Source organism: Ailuropoda melanoleuca, chromosome 4, assembly GCF_002007445.2.
Source record: "Ailuropoda melanoleuca isolate Jingjing chromosome 4, ASM200744v2, whole genome shotgun sequence".
Lineage (NCBI taxonomy): Eukaryota > Metazoa > Chordata > Mammalia > Carnivora > Ursidae > Ailuropoda > Ailuropoda melanoleuca.
Genome location: NC_048221.1, coordinates 7266116 through 7288280, shown reverse-complemented (window position 1 = coordinate 7288280; position 22165 = coordinate 7266116). Strand labels below are relative to the sequence as shown.

Sequence of the window (22165 nt, the reverse complement as noted above, 5' to 3'; positions counted from 1 at the left end):
ACCCTCTCTCAGGCTCAGTTTTCCCTGCTGTGAAATGCAGCTGCACACAGAAGAAACCAGCTCAGGTTTCGAAGACTAACTGAGATCGAAGGTGTGGAGTGGAGAGTCATGCCTGATGCAGCAGGTGCTGCTGATGTCTGCTGTCAACGTCTTTCCCTGTGGTGTGTGTGTGTCAGAGGCTGGAATTCCGCTGGCCTCCTGGGGCCTGCAGCCTCCCACGCTCTGTGCTCTGCTGTGGGGGGAACGTCCGGAACGCTGACCTGTGTTATCAGGCTCTGCTGGCCTGGGCAGGGGGATCTGGCAATTCTGCCTCCGTTCTCATGCGGGAAATGCTAAATATTTACAGTTGGAGCTCCTGGACTCAGCTCCACAGTTCTAGTCCCAGGCTCTGGGGGGACAGGGGTGGTTACCAAGCCTCCTCCTTCCTGCTCTCCCACCGGCCTCTCCCCATCCTCACTTAGAGGCTCCTGCTGGACCCCCGGCTCCTCCTGGGACTTCTTGTGCCTGCTTCGAGCCTTGCCAGACTCAGGGTCTTGTTCCTGAGAGGTGAGAGGGCAGGAGGGCAGGAGGGCAGGAGGGTAGGAGGGCAGGTGGAGGCTGATTTTTGGCTGTTTGGAGACCCGGGCTTCCCCAGGCCTCCTTCTTACCCCAGGTTGAAATCTTGGAAGGCAGGAGATGTCGCACACACACAGTCTAGATCCAGGGGGTGTGGTCTTTCCCTTTGTTGGGGGCCTGGTGTCTTCCAGGAGGGGGCAAGGAGAGCTCTCCTGCTTGCTGTGCAATATGAGAGTGAACATGCCTTTCTCCAGCTCAGAACCCTCTGGTTCCACCTCAGAGTAAAAGCCCAGGTCCTGTTGAGGCCCATGAAGCCCTGCCCATTTTGCCCCATTCCCTCCCTGCCCTCACCTCCTCCCGCTCTCCGCCTTGCTCACTCTGTTCCAGTTTTACAGGCCTCCCTGGTATTCCTTGGGCACATCAAGCAAGGTCTTAGCTCAGGGCCTTCACACTTGCTGTTCCCTCTGCCTGGAATGCTCTTACCCTTCTCTCTTTCTTCAGGTCTTTGCTCAAGTGTCATCTTTGTGAGTCCTGACCCCTCTGTTTAAAATGGCCCCTCATCCTGGGACTCCCACCCCCTTCCTTACTTGAATGTTCTCCTAAACACTTAACCACCCTCTGACCTACCCGCCATCTGCTTCCCCACCGGGATGTTGACTCTGTGAGGGCAGGGATTTTTTTTGTCTGTGTTGATCATGGCTGTGTCCCCATTACCTGGAACAGCTCTCAGCACACAACAGGCACTAAAGGAGTGCTTGCTGAATGTGTGAACAAGGCAATGTGCGTGACAATGAAGACCCCAGGGCATGAGCCTGTGTGGCCACCAGGATGTCTGGCTTTGGACATAGTGGAACTTGGGCCGTATGGAGGTGATGTGTGGACATGTGAGACATGGCCTGAGTGCAGGCAAGTGTATGTGAGAGGCATGTATGTCCTTGTCTGAGAGGCTGCAGGTGGGCGAACCCCAAGACTAAAGGCAATGGGGGCCAGGGTAGGTGGCCTCAGTACATGTCTTCGAGTGAAGATACTTGTAGGAGGTCACCTATGTGAGCCGGGGAGCACTCGGGAGGGGCCGACCTGGGGAATGTGGGTGTTGAGGGCCGTGTGGGTGGCACCAGGCACTGAACGAAACCCAGACTCAGCCTCTGAGAGCTGATGTTTCGGTGGAGGAATTCAAATAATAAACAATGGCAAACAAATGAGGCAATTTCGGAGAGTGACAAATGCTAAAATGAAAAAGTTGGTCTGTGATAGGGAGCGCCCAGGAGGAGCAAGGCTAAATGGGGTTGGGAGGGAGGGCTTCTGAATAAGGAGAGAGAGGGAGCCATGTTAAAATTCTGGGAAGACGGGGAGCCTGGGTGGCTCAGTCTGTTAAGCATCTGCCTTCGGCTCTGGTCATGATCCCGGAGTCCTGGATTCGAGCCCCGCGTTGGGCTCCCTGCTCAGGGGGGAGTCTGCTTCTCTCTCTCCCTCTGTCTGCCATTCTGCCTACTTGTGATTCCTCTCTTTCTGTCCCTCTGTGTCAAATAAATAAATAAAATCTTAAAAAAAAAATTCTGGGAAGAATGTTCTAGGGTGAGGAGACAGCAAGGGCAAAGGCCCTGAGGCAGGACTGTCCCTGGTGTGTTTAAGGACTCGCAAGGAGGTCAGTGTGCCTGGAACAGTGACGTGAAGGATGAGTGGGAGGGAGAAGAAGGCAAGGAGGGGACAGGAAGAGGGTGCAGGGCCTTGTGGGGCACAGGAAGACTTGGGCTTTTGCTCTGAGTGAGTTGGGGGCCATGAAGGGTTCTAGGAAAGGGAGAGACATGGCCTGACTCTGGCAGCTGTGGGAGAAACAGACCAGAGGTTGACGATGGACAACTGGAGCCCGGGGGGGCAGCTGCTTTAAGGAAATCCAGATGGTGTCTTGAGCTGGGATCATGTTGGAGGGTGATGATTGTGGGGGATGTGGAGGAATTCAGGGTCTAAACAGAAAAGCTGACAGGCCTGGCTGATAGGTTGGATCTGCTATGAAAAGAGAGGAGACGGGGATGATTCTGGGGTTTTGACTGAGGATGTGGGAGATGGGGTGTCTGCTACTAGACTGAGTTAGTGAGACTTACCTCTCACCCCACCTCACCTCTTCCCACCCGTTCTCCCTCTGCTTCTGCTCCAGTCTCCCAGAAGTTCCTTTAATACATCAGGAACCATCTAGCCTCAGGGCCTTTGCATTTGCTGTTCCCCTGGCAGGGATGCTCTTCATCCTCAGACATCCGCATTACTTCCTCCCTCACCTCCTTCAGGTGTTTGTGCAAATGTCACCTCCTCCAGGAGGTCTTCCTTCCTTTCAAATTGCCAGCGCCCAGATCCCCACATCCCTCCGCTGTTTTACTGCTATCTTAGCACCGTCTAATACACTCTCTTAATTCCTATAGTTTATTGACTTTGTTCCTTGCCCATCAGGGCAGGAATTTTTGTGTTTTGTTTCCTACGGTATTCCCTAGAAGTGAGGCTGGCACACAGCAAGCACTCAGTGAGCGCTTGTTGAATGAATGCACGACATGCTGTCCCGCAGGGCACCTGAAACTCAGTGGAGAGGCCAGGGTGGGATCCCATTAGGGCATTTCCAGCCTGGGGGCGGGAGGGGGGGGAGCGGAGGGGCTCNGAACGCCAGCGAGGTGGCGGCGCTGCGCATGCGCGTGGGCCGCCACGAGGAGCTGCTGCGCGAACTTCAGCGGCTGGCGGCGGCCGACGGCGCCGTGGCGGGAGAGGTGCGCGCGCTGCGCAAAGAGAGCCGCGGCTTGAGCGCGCGCCTGGGCCAGTTGCGCGCGCAGCTGCAGCACGAGGCGGGGCCGGGGGCGGTGCCAGGGCCGGGGGCGGTGCCAGGCCCAGGGGCGGAGCCCGCTGCGGTGCTGGCGCTGCTGGGGGAACGCGTGCTCAACGTGTCAGCGGAGGCGCAGCGCGCCGCCGCCCGCTTCCACCAGCTGGATGTCAAGTTCCGGGAGCTGGCGCAGCTGGTCACCCAGCAGAGTGGCCTCATCGCCCGCCTGGAGCGCCTGTGCCCGGGGGGCACCGGCGGGCAGCAGCAGGTAACCTCTAAGCTCGCCGGGAATCGTAGTCACTTCCTGTGTGCAGCATTTGTAACAGGAGACCCCAGCGACCCCACGCGCGATCTCTGATCCGCAGCTTTGAAATCCGAAAAGCTCCAAAAACCAGATTCCTACCTCTCCTCCCACAGCTCATTTGGATCAGAACGCGACTGGTGGCTACTTAAAATCTTTACTTATCCACTTGGTATAAATATTCGTAGAGCCTGTAATCAAGCATATTACTATGTAAAGACCAAAGACCCATGTTATGGAGGTGTTACGCGATATAAATACCTGCCCCGTGTTACTCTTTCCAACTGCTGCCATGTTATCCTTAATTCTGGAACATGGCTGGCCCTAATTTTGAATAAGATTGTTGCTCTGTGACAACCCACAACTTACAGGGCTGTTGGGAAGATTCTATGTTAATACTCGTTGGAGGTACTCTCATTATCCCTACTTTAAAGAAAAGGAGTATCAGAGGCACAGATCAGTTCAGCTGTGAACACCAGAGTGGGAATTTAGGCCCAGGTCTGCTCTTGACAGCCAGAGTTAGGCTTTGGGGAGTATCAGTTCTAGGGCTGGGACATGCCCGTGCCTGATCTCCCACCCATCTGGGTGTTGGGGGACTTAGGGGCCCAGTGTCTTTACTTCAACTGAAGGCTATTGCAATCACATCTGAGTCTCTTGGTCACCCCAGGTCCTGCCACCACCCCTGGTGCCTGTGGTTCCTGTCAGTCTGGTGGGTGGCATTAATGACACCAGCAGGAGGCTACACCCAGCTCCAGAGCCCCAGAGAGACCAGACCCTGAGACAGCAGGGGCCCTTGGCCTCTCCCCTGCCCGCAGGGCACTCTGCTGTCCCCACCAAGCCAACAGGTACGATGAGAGCAGGACTGTTGAGGGTGTGAGGAGCTAGGGGATTCCCAGTGCAGTGTGGATAGAGGGAAATAGGAGCAAGGATTTTAATGGCAGGTTTCTTTCATGGTAAGGAGACTGGAGGAAATGATGCTTTTATTCTGGTGATGGAACAAGGAGCTATGGCTCTCATTCTGATAAAGACCAAAATTTTTACTGTGGTATGAAAACAGGAAAGGAGGTACTTTTCCTTTGATCGGGGGACAAGGAATGTAGGACTGCTTATTGGTAAGCATTTAAGCTAGCTCATAGTGTCATGTTCAGGATTTCTATTCTGGTGAGATTGTAGAACCAGGATTTAAGTACCCCAGGCTCCACATTTGCTGTAGTGAGAAAAGAATGAACTAGTCTTAACTCATGTAAGGAAACGGATATTGGGGCTCTTATTTTGGTCAGAGAATGGGAGAGACGGGACTGCTATTTTGGTGAGGGGGTGAGAATCAATACTTCTATCCCAGTAAGGGGTTGGTTGGTCCAGGCTGCGTCTTCCCCCATCGCTGTATCCACAGGTCCATGGCAGGATTGTGCAGAGGCCCACCAGGCAGGCCATGGGCAGAGCGGCGTGTATGAGCTGCGACTGGGCCGGCACGTAGTGTCAGTGTGGTGTGAGCAGCAGCTGGAGGGTGGAGGCTGGACTGTGATCCAGAGGCGGCAAGATGGCTCTGTTAACTTCTTCACCACCTGGCAGCACTACAAGGTGTGTGCAGGTGGGTAGGGGCAGGGCTGGGCGGACGGTAGGGAACCTGCTTCTGACCTTCTGACTTCCCTGTCCTGCCAGGTGGGCTTTGGGCAGCCTGATGGGGAATACTGGCTGGGCCTGGAACCTGTGCATCAGCTGACCAGCCGTGGGGACCATGAGTTACTGGTGCTCCTGGAGGACTGGGGAGGGCGTGGGGCACGTGCCCATTATGATGGTTTCTCTTTGGAGCCTGAGAGCGACCACTATCGCCTTCGGCTTGGCCAGTACCATGGAGATGCTGGAGACTCTCTTTCCTGGCACAATGACAAGCCTTTCAGCACCGTGGATAGGGACCGAGACTCCTATTCTGGTAAGGAGAGCTCTTATTCTGGTGGGGAGTGGGGCAGGGGAGGTGGGACTCCTAAGGAAGGAAAAGAATGAAAAGGAGTGGGGTGAGACTTCCCTCTGGTAAGGATCAGGGTAAGCAAGAGAACAGAGGAGAGGACTTTTATTCTCGTGAGGGGATGGAGAGCCTAGATTCCTTCTTTAATGAGGCAAATTCCTTCCTAATAGAGTCAAAGAGTCAAGATTCCTATTCTGGTGAAAGGTAGGGAGTGAGAGCTAGGAGTCTTATTCTAGAAAGGAAGTAGGGAAGATTTTTCCCCCAGTAAAGGTGGAGCTCCTCGTTTCCAGAAAGGATGGAAAAGGTGTAACTTGTACTTTGGAAGGGCGATAGGGAAGGAATTAAAGCTATTACTATAAAAAAGAAAATGGGGGCCAGGGCTGTTACTCTGGAGAGGAGAGAGAGGATCAAGGTTATATTCAGTAAGAGTGAGAAGGGCCAGGGGATGCCTGACAAAAGCCTTGCCCTAGTGAGGTAGTGGTAGAGGCTTTTATTTTGGTGACAGGATATGGGTTTCTCTCTCTCCTCAGGTAACTGTGCCCTGTACCAGCGGGGAGGCTGGTGGTACCATGCCTGTGCCCACTCGAACCTCAATGGCGTGTGGCACCACGGTGGCCATTACCGCAGCCGTTACCAAGATGGTGTCTACTGGGCTGAGTTTCGTGGCGGGGCTTACTCTCTCAAGAAGGCTGCCATGCTGATCCGGCCCCTGAGGCTGTGACCGTCTGTCCATCTGTCCCCCAGGTCCCAGGGGATGTTTGTCAGCAGGAGCCCAAGTTGTCCTGGCCACACTTGCTTTGACACTTAGTGGGGGCCACGTCCCACAGCCCGTCCTGTTTTGGATTGGCTCCCCAGGGCCCTGAAAACGGGACCCAGGAATCCCCCTGCCGATTATCTCAGACCCAAATGGCTCCCCAAGGGCGTCTAGATCTCAGTTTGAGCTCACATTTTATAACAACACAAAATCTCCACAGAGCGTGTCTGGTTTGCATCTGCCCCTGTCAGGGGTCACTCCCCGTGCCCGCCCTCGTCCTCCTCTTCCTCCTCGAGCTCCTCCTTTAGGTCCTCCAGGATGAGGTTGTCCAGGTCTTCCAGGAGGCCCCCCTGGCTCAGGCAGGTGGCCACAGTGGAGCCACTGCTGATGTGGGGGTTGCTGGGGTGCAGGACTTGGGGCAGGTGGTTCTGCTTCCGGCTCTTGGGGTGTGCGCACGACGTCCCAGGCATGTGGGGCTCTGGGGAGGGAGAGGTTCTGAGGCCGTGGAGCTTGAGGCCACTTAAGACTCTGGGGGCAAAGGGGCTGCAGCCATGGGGCGCTCTGAAGAGGGGAGGGGCTGGGGCCCGAGCTACAGGAAACTCAGAGATGGAAGTCCCAGGTGTTGAAGCCACGACAGACCCAGGGACGTGGGCATCACTTGAGACTACAGGACACAACACAGGAGCCAAGAACACAGAGACCACAGGGGCAGAGACTGAGGCCACGAAACACTGGGGTAAAACCACTGAGCCTCCGGGGCAAGACCACAGAATGTGGCTGATGGATATTAGGAGGGGCAGGGTCTTGGGTGGCCTGCTGTTGTAGGCCACAGAGACTGGGGGCGGCCATGGAAGATGCGAAAGGAGGGCTGATGCCATGGGATGAGCTAAGTGCTCTGTGGATCGAGGCCTCAGGAGGCACATGGAAGAAGCAGGCAGGGACCTTGGTATGTGAGGCCCCAGAGGCGGATGTCGCAGGAGTCAAGGTCAAGTAAACTGCCCCAAGTCGGGGGAGATCATGGGGGACATGCCAGGCCCTCACCTCGCCGGTTGTAGCAATCGGCAGCTGAGCAGGAGTGGGTGTGGGTGCTGCGGCGGTCGGTGTCCCGGTCCCAGCGTGGAGGGAGGATCCGTGTTGGATACACGGGGAAGCCGCACCCGTAGCAGGGGGATGAGGACCCCATCTGTGCCCAGCCCCTGGGGGGGCGGGCAGGGTCGTGAGGGTCCAAAGGTAAGGCCTGGGCCAGGATGAGGGCAGGGCAGGGCAGGGGTGGGTGGGGTAGGGGGGAGGGTGGGGTGGGGGTCAGCACCCTCACCGGAAGTTGTGCCGACACCTCGGGCAGTGGAACTCAGCCACACCCCACATCTTGTCACACGGCACCGGCTCATAGCGCTTTCGGCATTTCCTGCACCGGGACACCTGGGTGTGTAGAGTGGGGAGCAGACTCGCTGTCAGAGGGGCGCCCCAGGAGCTCAGTACTGGCCGCAGTGGGAACAGGTACCCCACGGAAATTGGCAAACACTAAAAATCTGGGGTTCTCCCGCCACCTCCCTGCACTAGCTGGGCTACTCAGCATTTACCAGAAGCATACCACTGATCAGGGGGTTCCGAATCCAGACTTGGAATTGTGGTTTTGGGGTCAGGTTTGCTTTCTGTGGTAGCTGTCAAACTGTGGAGTCAGAGGTCGTGCTCTGGGGTAAGGGTGGAGCTGGAGGGTGGGAGGGATGGGGTCTGAGATGGAGGTCGAGCTCTGAGACTACAGGTCAGGGGCTGGGCTCTCGGGGGTTGATAGTCTTAGGTCAGAGGTGTGGATACGGAGGGGGATTGGGTTATCACCTCCTTCCGCTGGGGTACGCGCCGCCACCAGACGTGGTCACAGGAGGAGCAGGCAAACTGCCGATCCACGGCGGGAATGAGGTCTTCCTGGGCGCGCTGGAACATGCGGAGGTTGGCTTTTGTCAGTGGCAGGAGGGAGGTCGCCACATCCTGCACGATGGGGACAAAAGGGTGGTCATGCCTCCTCTGAGAACATAAACACACATCAGCCCTCTTCCCTCTACATATATGTCTCCTCTCCTCACCCATGGATGCCCTCCACTCTCCCCCGTGGACGTCCTCCTCACTCCACCTGCCCCTATCCCACACCCTGGACTCACCTGGATGTCCTGGTCCTGCTTCATGTCCTCTGGTGGGTCCTGGGTGGAGACATCAGGGGCAGAAACTGGGGATGCCGATCAGACCTCTTTTTACTATTATTTGTTGGGGTGGGCTCCGAGATGGGGAGGCAGGCTACTGACCCCATCTGAGTAGGGAGTCCCTAACTCAGGAAGAGCTTATAGAGGGCTAGGGGCGTGACCTCAGTTATCCTCACAGTTGCCTTGAGTGGGGGGCACACCTATTATCCCCACTGCTCAGACAGAGAAACCGAGGCTGAGCTGGGAGAGGGATTGCCCCAGATCGCCCTGAGTGAGCATGGCTGAAACAGGCTTGGACTCCATGCTCCCTTCCTGCTGGTAAATGCCACACACTTGGTGGCATTGTGACCGGTAGCCTCTTTGAGCCTATGCTGCTTCAGGCTAAGTGCTTGGGCTCTGGATTCAGATAGATGCAGGTGGAGCAGAGCCAAACCACTCCCCCTGCATCCCTAATGAGGGGCATCTCAGAGCAGTGCCATGGTTTAAATTCCAGGTGCCACCTGCTTGCTCTGTGATCCTGGCAAGTAACTTCACCACTCTCTCAGTTCCCTTGTCTGTAAAATGGACATGATAAGTAATAGGACCTGTCCAATGGATCAGTATGGGGATGAAATTCAAGGAAATCCCACTGCAGGGGGAGTGCTCATTTTCCTATTATTATTATTTTTATTTTAAGTAGGCTGCACACCAAACGTGGGGCTGGAACTCTTACCCTGAGAGGGTCGCGTGCTCCCCGGACTGAGCCAGCCAGGCGCGCCTCCCATTATCTTTATCATACCCTTTACATGTGTAAATGTAAAGATTACCATACATACCTTATTATACTCTTTAGCAACTATGGGAGGGGCCTTTCGGGCAGGTGAAATCCACAGTGCGCTGGCCACCAGTCATTTAAGGGGTAAAGTAGCAATGTTGCACCTATGCCTCAAAGCCTTTCATTCATTCATTCAATGATCACATGGGCCCCCCTGCCCCCCTCTCTTCCCCCATTTCCTGTTTATCCTAGCCTGTCTGCGTGTTCCTTTGCTCACTCTGTTCCCTCTTCCAGGAAGACCCTGTCCAACACCCCCACTTCCCAGGATCACTTCTCCTCAGCCTTGAAGAGCTGGCACCAGCCCTTCCAGGAAGCCTTTCCTGACCTCCAGGGGTCCTCTACAGTGACACTAATCCTGATTTGTTTCACTGCCTAGTTTCGTGTCTCTCCCGCTTAATACCATCAACATGTAAAGGGTGCCTACAGTTTGCAGGCTCCCTGGTTGGATACATGACTGAAAGGTGAGTAAGTGAATGTGGATCATGAACTGGGGACTGGTGGTGCACAGAAGGGGCTCATCACGGATACGCCAGGTCCCTTCTGTTCCCCCTCCCCAGCTACCCCATCCTTTGAGGGGATGGGGGGGCAGTTTACCTGGGCATCCAGGTCATTACTCAGTTCCTGTCCATCTTTCTGTTTTACCCCTGGTGGCAAGAGTAAGTGTAAGTAAAAGGTCCTTAAGGATCTTATGGGAGTTTCAGGGTCCCCCAGAGCCCCTATATAGACCCTCCTCAGGAGATGATCTCAGCGCCTCTTCCTACCCTTAACGCAGACCACACCTCCTCTGCGCGCTCCCCGCTCCCAACCCCTACCAGGGCCGGGACCCCAGCTGGCTCACCGTACACGATGGAGCGCCCCACTCCCGTGTGGTCGCTGCCAAATTTCCTCATCAGAGTCCCCGCCTTCTTGGAGGATACCTTCCCATGAAACTTCTCCCGGAGGCGCCGGACGCTTTTCTCCAGCTTGGGTGGGCAAAGGGGGGTTCCGATCGGGTAAGGAGTGGAGCGATTGCCCCTCCTCCATCTCTAGGCATCCTTCTCCCAGCCCGAACTTGACCCTTGGTTTTGCCCCCCCCCCCATCCCTCTACGGCATTTCCTGGAAAAAGCCAAAGTCCCCACAGGGCACTGGGGGAGGGAGCGGACTGGGGAGAGCGTCCCAGGCTAAGGGAGGAGGCCGACCAGGTAACCCCTGGCCTCTGACCCTTGACCCTGCAGCCCCCGCTTTTCCTCGAGGAGGCCGCATCTCACTCTGGGAGATGTGGAGGTCATTCTCCTTTCCGAGGGGGGCGAGTGCCAGCCTGGGGGAAGGTCTGGGCTTCGGATGGAGTCCCCAGAAACTGCGAAGCCCCCTCCGTACCCCCGGCCCCTCCCCGGCGCCTCTCGCGAGCCCCCCGGCCCAGCCGAGGCCATCTCCTACCTCCACACCTTCTTGAGACATGGTGGCGGCGGCGCAGGTTCCCGCGAGGGTCCGCACTGCGCGCTCGGAGCCCCCCTACCTGGGCGCGCCCGCGGGTCCAGCAGCCGCGCAGGGCAGGGGGCGGGGCCTCCGGGCGGCCCCGCCCTTCCTTCCCGGCCCCCTCTTTCGCTTTCGTTTGCGGGGGGGGACGGAGTGGACGGGGCGCTCTGGCTCCGCCCCGGCTCCACCTCTGCTCTTGCGCCCCACACCCGGGCGGGCGCCAGGGGTCTGCACCCTGCGGCGGAGCGCGCGGACCTCGGGCGGTGGAGGCGGCGCGGCCTCTGCAGTCGGTCACATGTCCCCACGCTGCGCGGGGTCCGCGTCTTCACGTCCCTCGTGGGGGCGGGGCCGCATCGGAAGGCGGCCGCGAATCTCCGTGCCCCCTTGGGTTCGCGCTCCCCCACTTCATCGCTCGCTCTCCTCCCCTCCTTCAGGAATCGGGCACTAATTAGGACCTGGGTCCGCTGCTCGCTCTGAGTCTCTTACGCGGCTGCGGCTCCTTTCTGAACCTCAGTTTACTCCTCTGTAAAATGGGGATGATACAGTGGCTACATCTTGGTTGTGTGTGCCTGCGAGGATTCGAGACCCGGGTAGAGCGGGCAGTAGCACCCGGCATGGGGTAGGCTAACGAGTCACTGGGCCACCTACTGTGTACCACAGCCAAAGGAGCAGGTAGTTGGGCGAAGGGGAAGATGCTTGTTAAAAATAGAGGTTACTGGTCCCTAGGAGTCCGGCAGCAGCCTGTAGTCTAGGCGTTCCTGGGAATCCGCGCTGTAAATTGGAAGGTTGAGCGTCCTCTTGGTTAGCATTTTTTTTTTCCCCTAAAGTCAGCTCCACACGCAAGGTGGGGCTTGAACTCGTGACCCTGAGATCAGGAGTCACATGCTCCACCCCCTGAGCCAGCCAAGCGCCCCGATTACGTAAAGATATTCTTTAACAAAGTCACCAAAAAATGGAGATTATAAAATATAGGCGTTCTAATGTTTTCTACTTGACCTCCAAAGCTCTGTTTGGGGGTCTGTGCACCCCGTCTGGAGCCTATTAGTGAGTACGAACAGTTCAGGTTCTTTGCGGCTAAATGTGGACTTTCAAGCAGGGAGGGGGGCCTGTAGGCTGCATAGAGGACCTGGAATTTTATCCTGAAGAAAGGGGGGAGGCGTGGAGGGGCTCTCTTGTTATACATATATACAGTATATATAATATATAGGATGTAATTACTATTGACCCAGTGGAGAGGGAGGTCGCAGCCAGGGTGGGTGACAAGCAGGCAGGAAAACAGGTGGGAAACCGATCCAGCTCCAGCATGAACCAGATCTGCTAGATTCTTCTTTTTTTTTCCTTTTTTTTTTTTTTAAGAGAGCGAGCGCGTGAGCGCCTTGGCGGGGGCAGAGGAAGAGGGAGAGAGAGCATCTTAAGCAAGTTCCACGCCCAGCATGAGCCAGATGCAGGGCTAGATCTCACAATCCTGAGGTCATGTCCTGAGAGGAAACCAAGAGTTGGATGCTTAACTGACTGAGCCACCCAGGCACCCCCAGATCCGCTAGATTCGCACAATAATGGCCATCATTTGGAGCTCTTACTCTGAGCCAGGCACTGTTCCAGGCACTGAGCATCGAACTGTCTCATACAGCTTTTGTGCATCAGGAATCTGGGAACGGTTTTGGTGGACTTTCTGTCTCAGGGTCTCTCATCAATACTGTAGTCAAGACGTTGGCCAGGGCTGCAGTCACCTGAATGTTTGACCGGGGCTGGAGGCTCTGCTTCCAAGATGGCTCATTCAACATGGCGCTGGTTGTTGGTGGGATGGCTCAATTCCTCCCTCCTTGGGCTGCTTGAGTGTACCCCCAACTTGGCAGCTGGCCTCCCCAGTGCAGGGGGATCCAACAAGAGAAGAAAAGCCAGGTGGGAGTTGTAGCTTTTATGACCTAGTGTTGGAAGTCACACGATATCATTTCCACCGCCATCTTTTGTATGTTAAAATCGAGTCACTAGATCCAGAGGGGAAGCAAGACCCCACCTTCTGCGAGCTCTCATCCTCCCATCTCCTGCTGGAGCCTCTCACTGGCTGCACCGGAAGGCGGGGAGAGCAAGGGAGGCAGCCATGGTGTCAGCTTCTCAGGGCACTTGATTCGGAAGGACGAACAGTAGATAGAACCAGAGTATTGAATTTTGGCAATTGTAGATGGACAGAGAAACAAACACTTCCAGTGATCACATGGGGGCGCTGCTTACCCACAACAGTTTTCTGAGCTTTGTGTCCATCTTGGGCTGGCCACCCGCGGCTAGTTTGTGCTGTGATAGGAGCATTACTGCATTTTATTTTTTGCCTTTCTAGAAAGGTGTGGATAGGGAGAAAATAGATGTGCTGGTAACAGTGATAAGAAGTAGCCTCTGAGGGGCGCCTGGGTGGCTCAGTGGGTTAAGCGTTCTACTCTTGACTTCAGCTCAGTTCCTGGTGTCAGAGTCGTGAGATCGAGCCCCCAGGTGGGCTCTGCACCCAGTGGGGAGTCTGCCTCTTGGTCTCTCTCTCTCTCTCAAATAAATAAATCTTAAAAAAAAAAAAAAGAAGTGTAGCCTCTGACATGTTGGTATAATTGAGTCAAAGACTGAACCCTTACTGATCCATCCATTTGTTGTAGTTTTGGAATGTAGGTGAGGTGTGGTGGGGTGAGGTCCGGAGCCGATGGCCAAGAAAGAATTCTTGTGCAAAATGGTGGTTTTATAAAAGCACGGGGACGGGGCCCCGTGGGCAGAAGGAGCTGCACTGGGATTGTGAGGGGTAATTGATTGTATACTATGGGAGGATGAGGGAGGTAAGGACAAAGAGAGGTGTCCAGAAGGACTTTCATATGCTAAAGAAGGCCCTCTGGACCCTGGAGGCCTGCCTATTATCCAGCTAAGTGCGTTTTTTCCTCTAGCAAAGCGTTAACATTAAGATAAGTTGGAAGTTTCCTGGAGGAATGTCACACAGATTCTACCCGGGGGGAGGGGGGAGGTTGGGGGTGTCAGCCTCGGCTTTGTCCTCAGCTAGCCTTCTGCTCCCTCATCACATTCGTTAATTTGGTAGACAAGCATCAAATGCCTCTTACGGTGGCAAGCGTGGTGCTGGGCACCATTTCTGCCCTTCCAGAGCTCATGGTCTTAATGGTAAAGAGAAACACAAAGCAGATGATTTCACAAGTAATTATTATATTTGATGTACGAAAGAACGTTAGGATTCGAAGCCGAGGGCCAAGAAAGAATTCTTGAGACGTCTTTGGTGCAAAAAGGTGGTTTTATTCAAGCACAGGGACAGGAACTGTGGGCAGAAGGAGCTGCACTGGGGACGTGAGGAGTGGCCCATTACATACATTCAAGTTGGGAGGGGGTTAGGGATATAGCAAGTCTCTAAAGAATTTTGGAAGCAAGGTTTCCAGGACCTTGAGGGGGCTAGCTATTGTTGGGAAAAGGTCATTTATTACTGTCTAATAAAACCTGAGTCATGAGACCCTTCAGATGTATATCGGTGGGCCATATGCTTGGGGGATGATTGCCAACACGTTTCTTGGGGGGGGGGGTTAGAGATAAAGGAAGTTTCCAAAAGAATGTTTATATGTTAAAGTAGGCTTACAGGATCCTGGGTGAGGGGGTTGGGCTAGGATTGCCTTTTGCCCTTAGCAAACTGTCAACACCGAGGCAGTTGAGTCCCTAGAGGAATGTCCCTTTGCCTTTTTCAAGGACCTGTCAATGGGTTGTAGGTGGTAAGGAAATTTAATTATTTTTCTTCTGCTTTTGTTTCCCATATTGTATTTATGATATATACCAAAAAAAGAGTCACTGAGGGGTCCGTGAGAAAGGATAACACATGGGACCCTGACCTGGACAGGGTGGTCAGGGAGGGCTTCTCAGAGGAGGTGCCCCTTGAGCTGAAATCCTAACACTGTGAAACACTGTGCCAAGTTGTTTGAAAATATGTATTTCATATAATCCTCATAGCACCCCCATGAAGGGGGTGAGATTATTACAAATGGGAAAACAGGTTCAGGAACTTAACTCTAGGGGTGCCTGGGTGGCGCAGTCCTTAAGTGTCTGCCTTCGGCTCAGGGCGTGATCCCGGCGTTCTGGGATGGAGTCCCACATCGGGCTCCTCCACTAGGAGCCTGCTTCTTCCTCTCCCACTCCCCCTGCTGTGTTCCCTCTCACTGGCTGTCTCTCTGTCAAATAAATAAATAAAATCTTTAAAAAAAAAAAAAAAGGACCTTAACTCTAGGTCTCTCTGAAGGGTGAATAAGAGTTTCCTAGTTGATAAGGTGTAGTCTACACACATGAGGTGGGAAGCGGTTTGGTGCTTTACAGGAAGCTAAAGGCCACTGGGGTTGGGGGCAAGTGGAAGGAAGGGAAGCTCATGCCAAAAGAAGCAAATCTTTCAGCGGGATCCTTTGAGGCTTAAACTGAGTGACCAGTTTAATTGTGGAGGCAATGGATACAATTGGAGCACACGTGTGCTTTTCATAATCTAGTCAATTTCCTTTCAGTTTAACCAAATGAGGAAACTTGGAAATGCCCAGAGTTGGAGGTGTGGGGAAACAGGAAATCTCGAAACTGTTAGCAAGGGCATCTCTTGGTAGAACCTTTGGGGAGGGCAACTTGGCAAAACCTACCAAAGCAATATCCATGCTGTTTAAACCATTTTTTTCGTGTTCTCTATTCTGATGCTTTGACATCTTGGCGGGACAGCCGCTCCCCGGGCACACTCACCGACCGTTTGTGTGCGTTTCTGCCTGCGATCTTCACACTACCTTTACTTTCTGCATTGCATATTTCTCTAACAATTGAATTTTTTGGTTGCAACAAGCTCCCACCACTTTTGTAAGCAGGGCCAAAAAATACACAATAAGATAGATCCAATGACTTAAAAATAACATGTATGGAATCCTGGAAATACATCTTGGACAATGACACCTAAGAGACAAAAAGCAGTTTTGGATTTCATACTTGGTATAGTCCGTAGTAAATGGGATGTTTTTTACAGCACAGAAATCTACTGTTTGAGTTTTGCGAAATCAGCTTCAAACACATTTCCAGGAATGCATTATGTGCAAAGGTTGGGTAACATGTTTGGGGGCTCTGATCAAATGAATTCAGTAAGTGGAAAAATCACAGTGGCTAAAATACCTGGAGTGTATCCAGGGCTCGCTGGCTGCCCGGCTTTCTGTGGGGTGTCCTCAGGGCTTTGGGTCATTCATTCATTCCTCCGCCTTCTGGCTTCCGTGTCACTGTCCCTTTTTCAGATGACGAATCTGAGTTTCAGAGTGACTAAGTACGCAGGACACCCAGCATAGAAGCAGCATAGTCAGGACTTGAATGCAGGCCTGCTGATCAGAGCGCTCCTTCCAGTGAGAATTGAGGACGGAATTATACAGGTCAAGGGGGTACGCTTTGGAACCAGTCTGGGTTTGAGTCAATTGCTAACTCTTGCTTAACATTTCTGGCCTGTCTCCCCATCTCTGAAATGAGAATAGAGTTGTGAAGTGTCCATGCGTTCATAGAGACAAGCCATGTCAACTAGTGCTGTCTGACAGGATAGCCAGCCACTGGCCACATGTGGCATTAGAGCTCTTGAAATGTGGCAGATCCTGATCCAGATGTGCTGTCAGGGTCAAACGCACGCTGATTTAGTAAGATTTAGGTAAAATAGCACATCACTGGCTTTTTTATGTTACTACATGTTGAAATGATAATATTTTGGATATACTGGGCTAAATAAAATTATCATAATTAATCTCACTGGTTTCTTTTCTTTTTTCTTTTTCTTTTCTTTTTTTTTTTTTTTTAAAGATTTTATTTATTTATTCGACAGAGATAGAGACAGCCAGTGAGAGAGGGAACACAAGCAGGGGGAGTGGGAGAGGAAGAAGCAGGCTCATAGCAGAGGAGCCTGATGTGGGGCTCGATCCCATAACGCCGGGATCACGCCCTGAGCCAAAGGCAGACGCCCAATCGCTGTGCCACCCAGGCGCCCCTCTTTTTTTTTTTTTTGAGACGGAGAGAGCGCAGGGGGAGAAAAGGGAGGGGCAGAGGGAGAGGGAGAAGAAGATGCCCTGCTGAGTGTGGAGCCCGATGCCGGGCTTGATCCCAGGACCCTGAAATCCTGACCTGAGTGGAAATCAGATACTTAACCCACTGAGCAACCCAGGCACTCCTCACCAGTTTGTCTTCCTTCCTTCCTTCCTTCCTTCCTTCCTTCCTTCCTTCCTTCCTTCCTTCCTAGATTTTATTTATTTATTTATTTGTCAGAGAGAGCACAAGCAGGGGGGGCAGCAGAGGGAGAGGGAGAAGCAGGCTCCTTGCTGAGCAGAGAGCCCAATGCGGGGCTTGATCCCAGGACCCTGGGATCATAACCTGAGCTGAAGGCAGACACTTCACCGACTGAGCCACCCAGGCGTCCCCACTGGTTTCTTTTTACCTTGTAAATGTGACGACTAGAAAATGTGAAATTTTATATGCAGTTTGTCTTACAGTTTTATGGGATTGTGCTGACTTAGAGGATACAAAGCAAACAGTAACCTTCCAAGGAGCATGTGGCTGTTTTAATGGTCATATCGTCTTGGTTTATGTTGCTTTTCCTAACGTGTGGCCCTGTGGGAAGACAGTCCTCTGCTCCAGTCCTGGGCAGAGCAGCCCCATCTGTGTTCTGGCAGCAGAAACATGCCGTTAATCATTGACCCCATGTTCCAGAAAGTTCACAGGCAAAGTATCGGGAAAGTGCACGTGAGGGCCTGCCCCACAGAGCCTGTGCTCTGGGCCGTCCCAGATGACATCATCTGCTTATATTGTACATTTTGAAATTTCAAAAACGGTGGATGGCTCTCTGCCCCAGAACAGGACACTGCCCTTTCTTTTTCTGATTACAAAAGTATAGTGTGCTTGTACTGAAAAAAAAAAAAAAGTTAAACATTAAGAAATGTTTGATTTAGAAAGAGGAAGTCTGCATACACAGGAAAACAAAACCTTAAGTTATGGTTTTGTCTGTGACCACTGACATATCTACAAACAAGGGGGACAGGGGACAGGGGACATGCAGGCAAACTGGATAGCTCTGGTTCCTGGGGAGGGGAAGACGGCGGGGGCTTGAGATGGGGGGACATCACGTTTTCTTTTCTATATGTCTGCTTTTGGGGGAATCTGTTTGCTAGGGTGTCTTCACGTATCATTCAAAACAATAATAGTACTCGAAGGGACTGTAGCTCCTCGTTGCCCTTGCGCCTGGGGTAACCCCCATTAAATCTGATGGATATTTTTTCCAGAGCTTTGTCCTTCACTTATTTTATTTTATTTATTATTTTATTTTATTTTATTATTTTTTAAGTAGGCTCTGCGCCCAGCATGGAGCCGAACGCGGGGCTTCAACTCACAACCCTGAGATCAACCCGGGTGTCCCTTGAGATCTTTGTCCTTTGAACTACCTCTTTTTTTTTTTTAAGATTTTAATTTATTTATTTGAGAGTGAGCAAGTGAGAGTGTGCACACAGGCAGGGGGAGAGGCAGAGGGAGAAACAGACTCCCTGCTGAGCAGGGAGCCTGACAGGGGACTGAATCCCAAGACCCTGGATCAGGACCTGAGCTGAAGGCAGACACCCAACCAACTGAGCCACCCAGGTGTCCCTCTTTTTTTTTTTTTAAGTTTTTATTTAAATTCCTGTTAGCATACAGCGTCATATCAGTTTCAGGTGTATTCAACACCTCCATACAACACCCAGTGCTCATCACAACAAAGGACTACTTATTTTTTTTAAGATTTTATTTATTTATTTGTGAGAGCACAAGCAGGGGGAGCGGTAGGCAGAGGCAGGGGGAGAAGCTGGCTCCCCGCTGAGCAAGGAGCCCAATGTGGGACTTGATCCCAGGACCCTGAGATCATGACCTGAGCTGAAGGCAGACGCTTAACCAACTGAGCCACCCAGGTATCCCAAGAACTACTTATTTTCCTTTTTTTTTTTTTTTAAGATTTTATTTATTTGTTTGACAGAGAGAGAGAGAGAGACAGCCAGCGAGAGAGGGAACACAAGCAGGGGGAGCAGGAGAGGAAGAAGCAGGCTCCCAGCAGAGGAGCCTGATGTGGGGCTCGATCCATTAATGGTGGGATCATGCCCTGAGCTGAAGGCAGATGCTTAATGACTGAGCCACCCAGACACCCCTACTTATTTTTCTATCTGACTTCAGAATTGTGACATTCAAAGAAAAACAGGAACTTAAAATACACATCCAGATTTCTGAACAAACAGGGTTTGGGTTCAAAGGGGGAACTTCGTTACCAGGGACTCCAGGAAGATACACACACTTCCAGTGCCTCTGTCCTCTCACTTACAAAATGGGAAGAAAACAGTCCCGATCTCAAAGAGTTGAGGGAGAAGAAAAGGCGTTAATGGGTGTGCGATTCTTAGACCAGACCCTGTGCGTAACAGGTGTCCAGGAAGTGTTTGTTATAACTCTTGTTACGTGATGCAGTCTCAGACCGGAGTCCAGGACCTCTCTGGTCCACGTACCCACGGGGGACCCTGAACCCATGGCTGAACGTACTGAAGCCCCTTGTTTGCTCATCCATGGAATGGGAAGGGAAAGTGTTCATGGAAGCCTGACGAGAGTGCCACATAGTGGTCTCTGAGACACCACACAATCCAGGGAATTATCAACCTACATCATCTCACTTAAAAAAGGGAGTATAAATGAAAAAGCACTCGTGCCTATTGNTTCAAAGGGGGAACTTCGTTACCAGGGACTCCAGGAAGATACACACACTTCCAGTGCCTCTGTCCTCTCACTTACAAAATGGGAAGAAAACAGTCCCGATCTCAAAGAGTTGAGGGAGAAGAAAAGGCGTTAATGGGTGTGCGATTCTTAGACCAGACCCTGTGCGTAACAGGTGTCCAGGAAGTGTTTGTTATAACTCTTGTTACGTGATGCAGTCTCAGACCGGAGTCCAGGACCTCTCTGGTCCACGTACCCACGGGGGACCCTGAACCCATGGCTGAACGTACTGAAGCCCCTTGTTTGCTCATCCATGGAATGGGAAGGGAAAGTGTTCATGGAAGCCTGACGAGAGTGCCACATAGTGGTCTCTGAGACACCACACAATCCAGGGAATTATCAACCTACATCATCTCACTTAAAAAAGGGAGTATAAATGAAAAAGCACTCGTGCCTATTGTAGGGTTAAATGAGAGAATGAGACACACTGGAGACACCCACTCTGCCTTCAAGGGGTCCCTAGGGGCTTCAAGAAACAACCATAATGTTCCATATGTACATCCAGGCTGGCGGAGGAGGGAACGTCTGGCTGTTGTTCCAGAAGGAGGTGGCATGTGGGATGCAAGAAGCTACAGGCATGGACTTGGGTGGGGGAAGGAGGAAGAGCTGAATTAGGAGTTCTCAAACTTAAGGGAGCAGCAGAGCCTCACTTGTTTAAAGGCAACTTTCCAGTGCCCACTCAAGACCTACTGGAGATGCTCCCACACTTCACGGGGTCTTATATCTATTCCACAGAGGCTGAGTGCCAGGTGTTGCTCTGCAGTGAGGAAAACAGACAAAAGTCTCTGCCCTTGAAGAGCTGTAGGCTTGTATGTTTTGCCCTTTGGGGGAGTTTTCAGCCATTACTTCTTCAAACATTTTTTTTCTTTTTTTCTTTTTTTTTTCTTTTTTTTTAAAGATTTTATTTATTTATTTGACAGAGATAGAGACAGCCAGCGAGAGAGGGAACACAAGCAGGGGGAGTGGGAGAGGAAGAAGCAGGCTCATAGCAGAGGAGCCTGACGTGGGGCTCGATCCCACAACGCCGGGATCACGCCCTGAGCCGAAGGCAGACGCTTAACCGCTGTGCCACCCAGGCGCCCCCAAACATTTTTTTTCTGCACTACAGTTCTTTCTCCTTTTTCTCTGGGACTCTGATGACAGGAGTATTGGACCTTTTCATATTATCCCACAGCTCTGTGGTTGAGATTGGATAATTTCTCTTGCTCTCTCTTCAAGTTCATTGCCTCTTTCGTTGTTTCAGTCTCCATTCTGCTACTTAGTCCATCCAGTGAATTATTAATTTCAGTTATTGCATTTTTCAGTTCCAAAACTTCCATGTGGTTTTTATTTTTATTTATTTTTAAGATTTTATTTATTTATTTGAGAGAATGTGTGAAAGAGAGCCCAAGCAGGGGGGGAGGGCAGTGGGAGAGGGAGAAACAGACTTCCTGTTGAGCAAGGAGCCCCATGCGGGACTTGATCCCGGGACCCTGGGATCATGACCTGAGCTGAAGGCAGGTGCTTAACCGACTGAGCCACCCACGCACCCCATGTGTGGTTCTTTTTCTAAACAACTCTGTTTCTCTATTGAGGCTTTCTCTGTTTCCATTAGTTCAAGAGTGTTTGCTCTTACTTCTTGGGTATAGTTATAATATCTGCTTTAAAGTATTTGATAATTCTAACATCCACATTATGTTAGGGCTGGTGTACGATGATTTTCTCTTCCTTTGTGAGTGGTTGGGAATGACCTACTTCTTCATATGTTGATTAATTGTGGGTTGTGTTCTTGAAAATGTGAATATTCTATATAACACAGTGTTAAATTATGATATGTTGGATTTTGTTTATATCTTTATTATTTTATTGTATTTTTAAAAAGATTTTATTTATTTATTTGAGAGAGAGAGTGAGCAAGAGAGAGAGCACGAACTAGAGGAGGGACAGAGAAGCAGGCTCCCTGCTGAGCAGAGAGCCCGACAAGGGGCTCAATCCCAGGCCCTGAGCTCATGACCCCAGCCGAAGTCAGATGCGCTAAACCGACTGAGCCATCCAGGCACCCTGGGTTTTGTTCAAATCCTATGGAAAATGTTGATGTTTTGGCAGCCAGGCAATCAACTCAGGTTCAGTTGCAAGTTGCAACCCACTTTCTCTGGGATGTGGTTCTAATATCAGTTCAGTTTTCTAAGACGTTGCAGTGCTATTTGGATCTATCCTGGGGCTACCACCCTCTCACTGTGACCCATAGATCTTCCTTTCCTGCTGTTCAGACCAGTTTTTTGTTGTGTGTTTTTTTTTTTAAGAGTTCTTTTCGTTTTCACCTAGTGAGTGAGTTTTGGACTGCCTTTAAGTCTAGGCTGGGAAATACCAGAGGAAAAATAATGGTAAAGTCATTGCTGGTTTGGTGACAAGCTGAGTTATGGTTTCCTTCCTCAACCGGACTGCTACCATTTACTTAAGAAAAAAGACAAAACAAAACTTGGGGTGCCTGGGTGGCTCAGTTGATTAAGCAGCCAACTTTTGATCACGGCTCAGGTGTTGATCTGGGCCGGGGGTGG

At 52.0% G+C, this 22165-nt stretch overlaps 2 protein-coding genes across 3 annotated transcripts; one reads left to right on the top strand and one right to left on the bottom strand.

Moving 5' to 3' along the window:
• Window positions 1-3095: 3095 nt before the first annotated feature.
• On the top strand, window positions 3096-6405 carry ANGPTL6 (angiopoietin like 6). The gene is made up of 5 exons (XM_019801936.2): window positions 3096-3623; window positions 4324-4501; window positions 5050-5237; window positions 5319-5589; window positions 6153-6405. The coding sequence occupies exons 1-5, from the start codon at window positions 3096-3098 to the stop codon at window positions 6341-6343; spliced, it is 1356 nt and encodes a 451-aa protein (XP_019657495.2). The 3' UTR covers window positions 6344-6405.
• Window positions 6406-6553: 148 nt separating this feature from the next.
• Window positions 6554-11118, bottom strand: SHFL (shiftless antiviral inhibitor of ribosomal frameshifting). Of its 2 annotated transcripts, XM_034657741.1 has the most exons (8): window positions 10803-11115; window positions 10224-10347; window positions 9980-10029; window positions 8533-8571; window positions 8213-8362; window positions 7692-7795; window positions 7418-7572; window positions 6554-6854 (listed from the first exon to the last, which is right to left on the bottom strand). In XM_034657741.1, the coding sequence occupies exons 1-8, from the start codon at window positions 10821-10823 to the stop codon at window positions 6631-6633; spliced, it is 867 nt and encodes a 288-aa protein (XP_034513632.1). In that variant the 5' UTR covers window positions 10824-11115; the 3' UTR covers window positions 6554-6630. The 2 variants fall into 2 exon arrangements, with proteins under 2 accessions (XP_034513632.1, XP_034513633.1); XM_034657742.1 differs by lacking the exon at window positions 9980-10029 and having other exon boundaries at window positions 8533-8597; window positions 10803-11118.
• Window positions 11119-22165: the final 11047 nt, after the last annotated feature.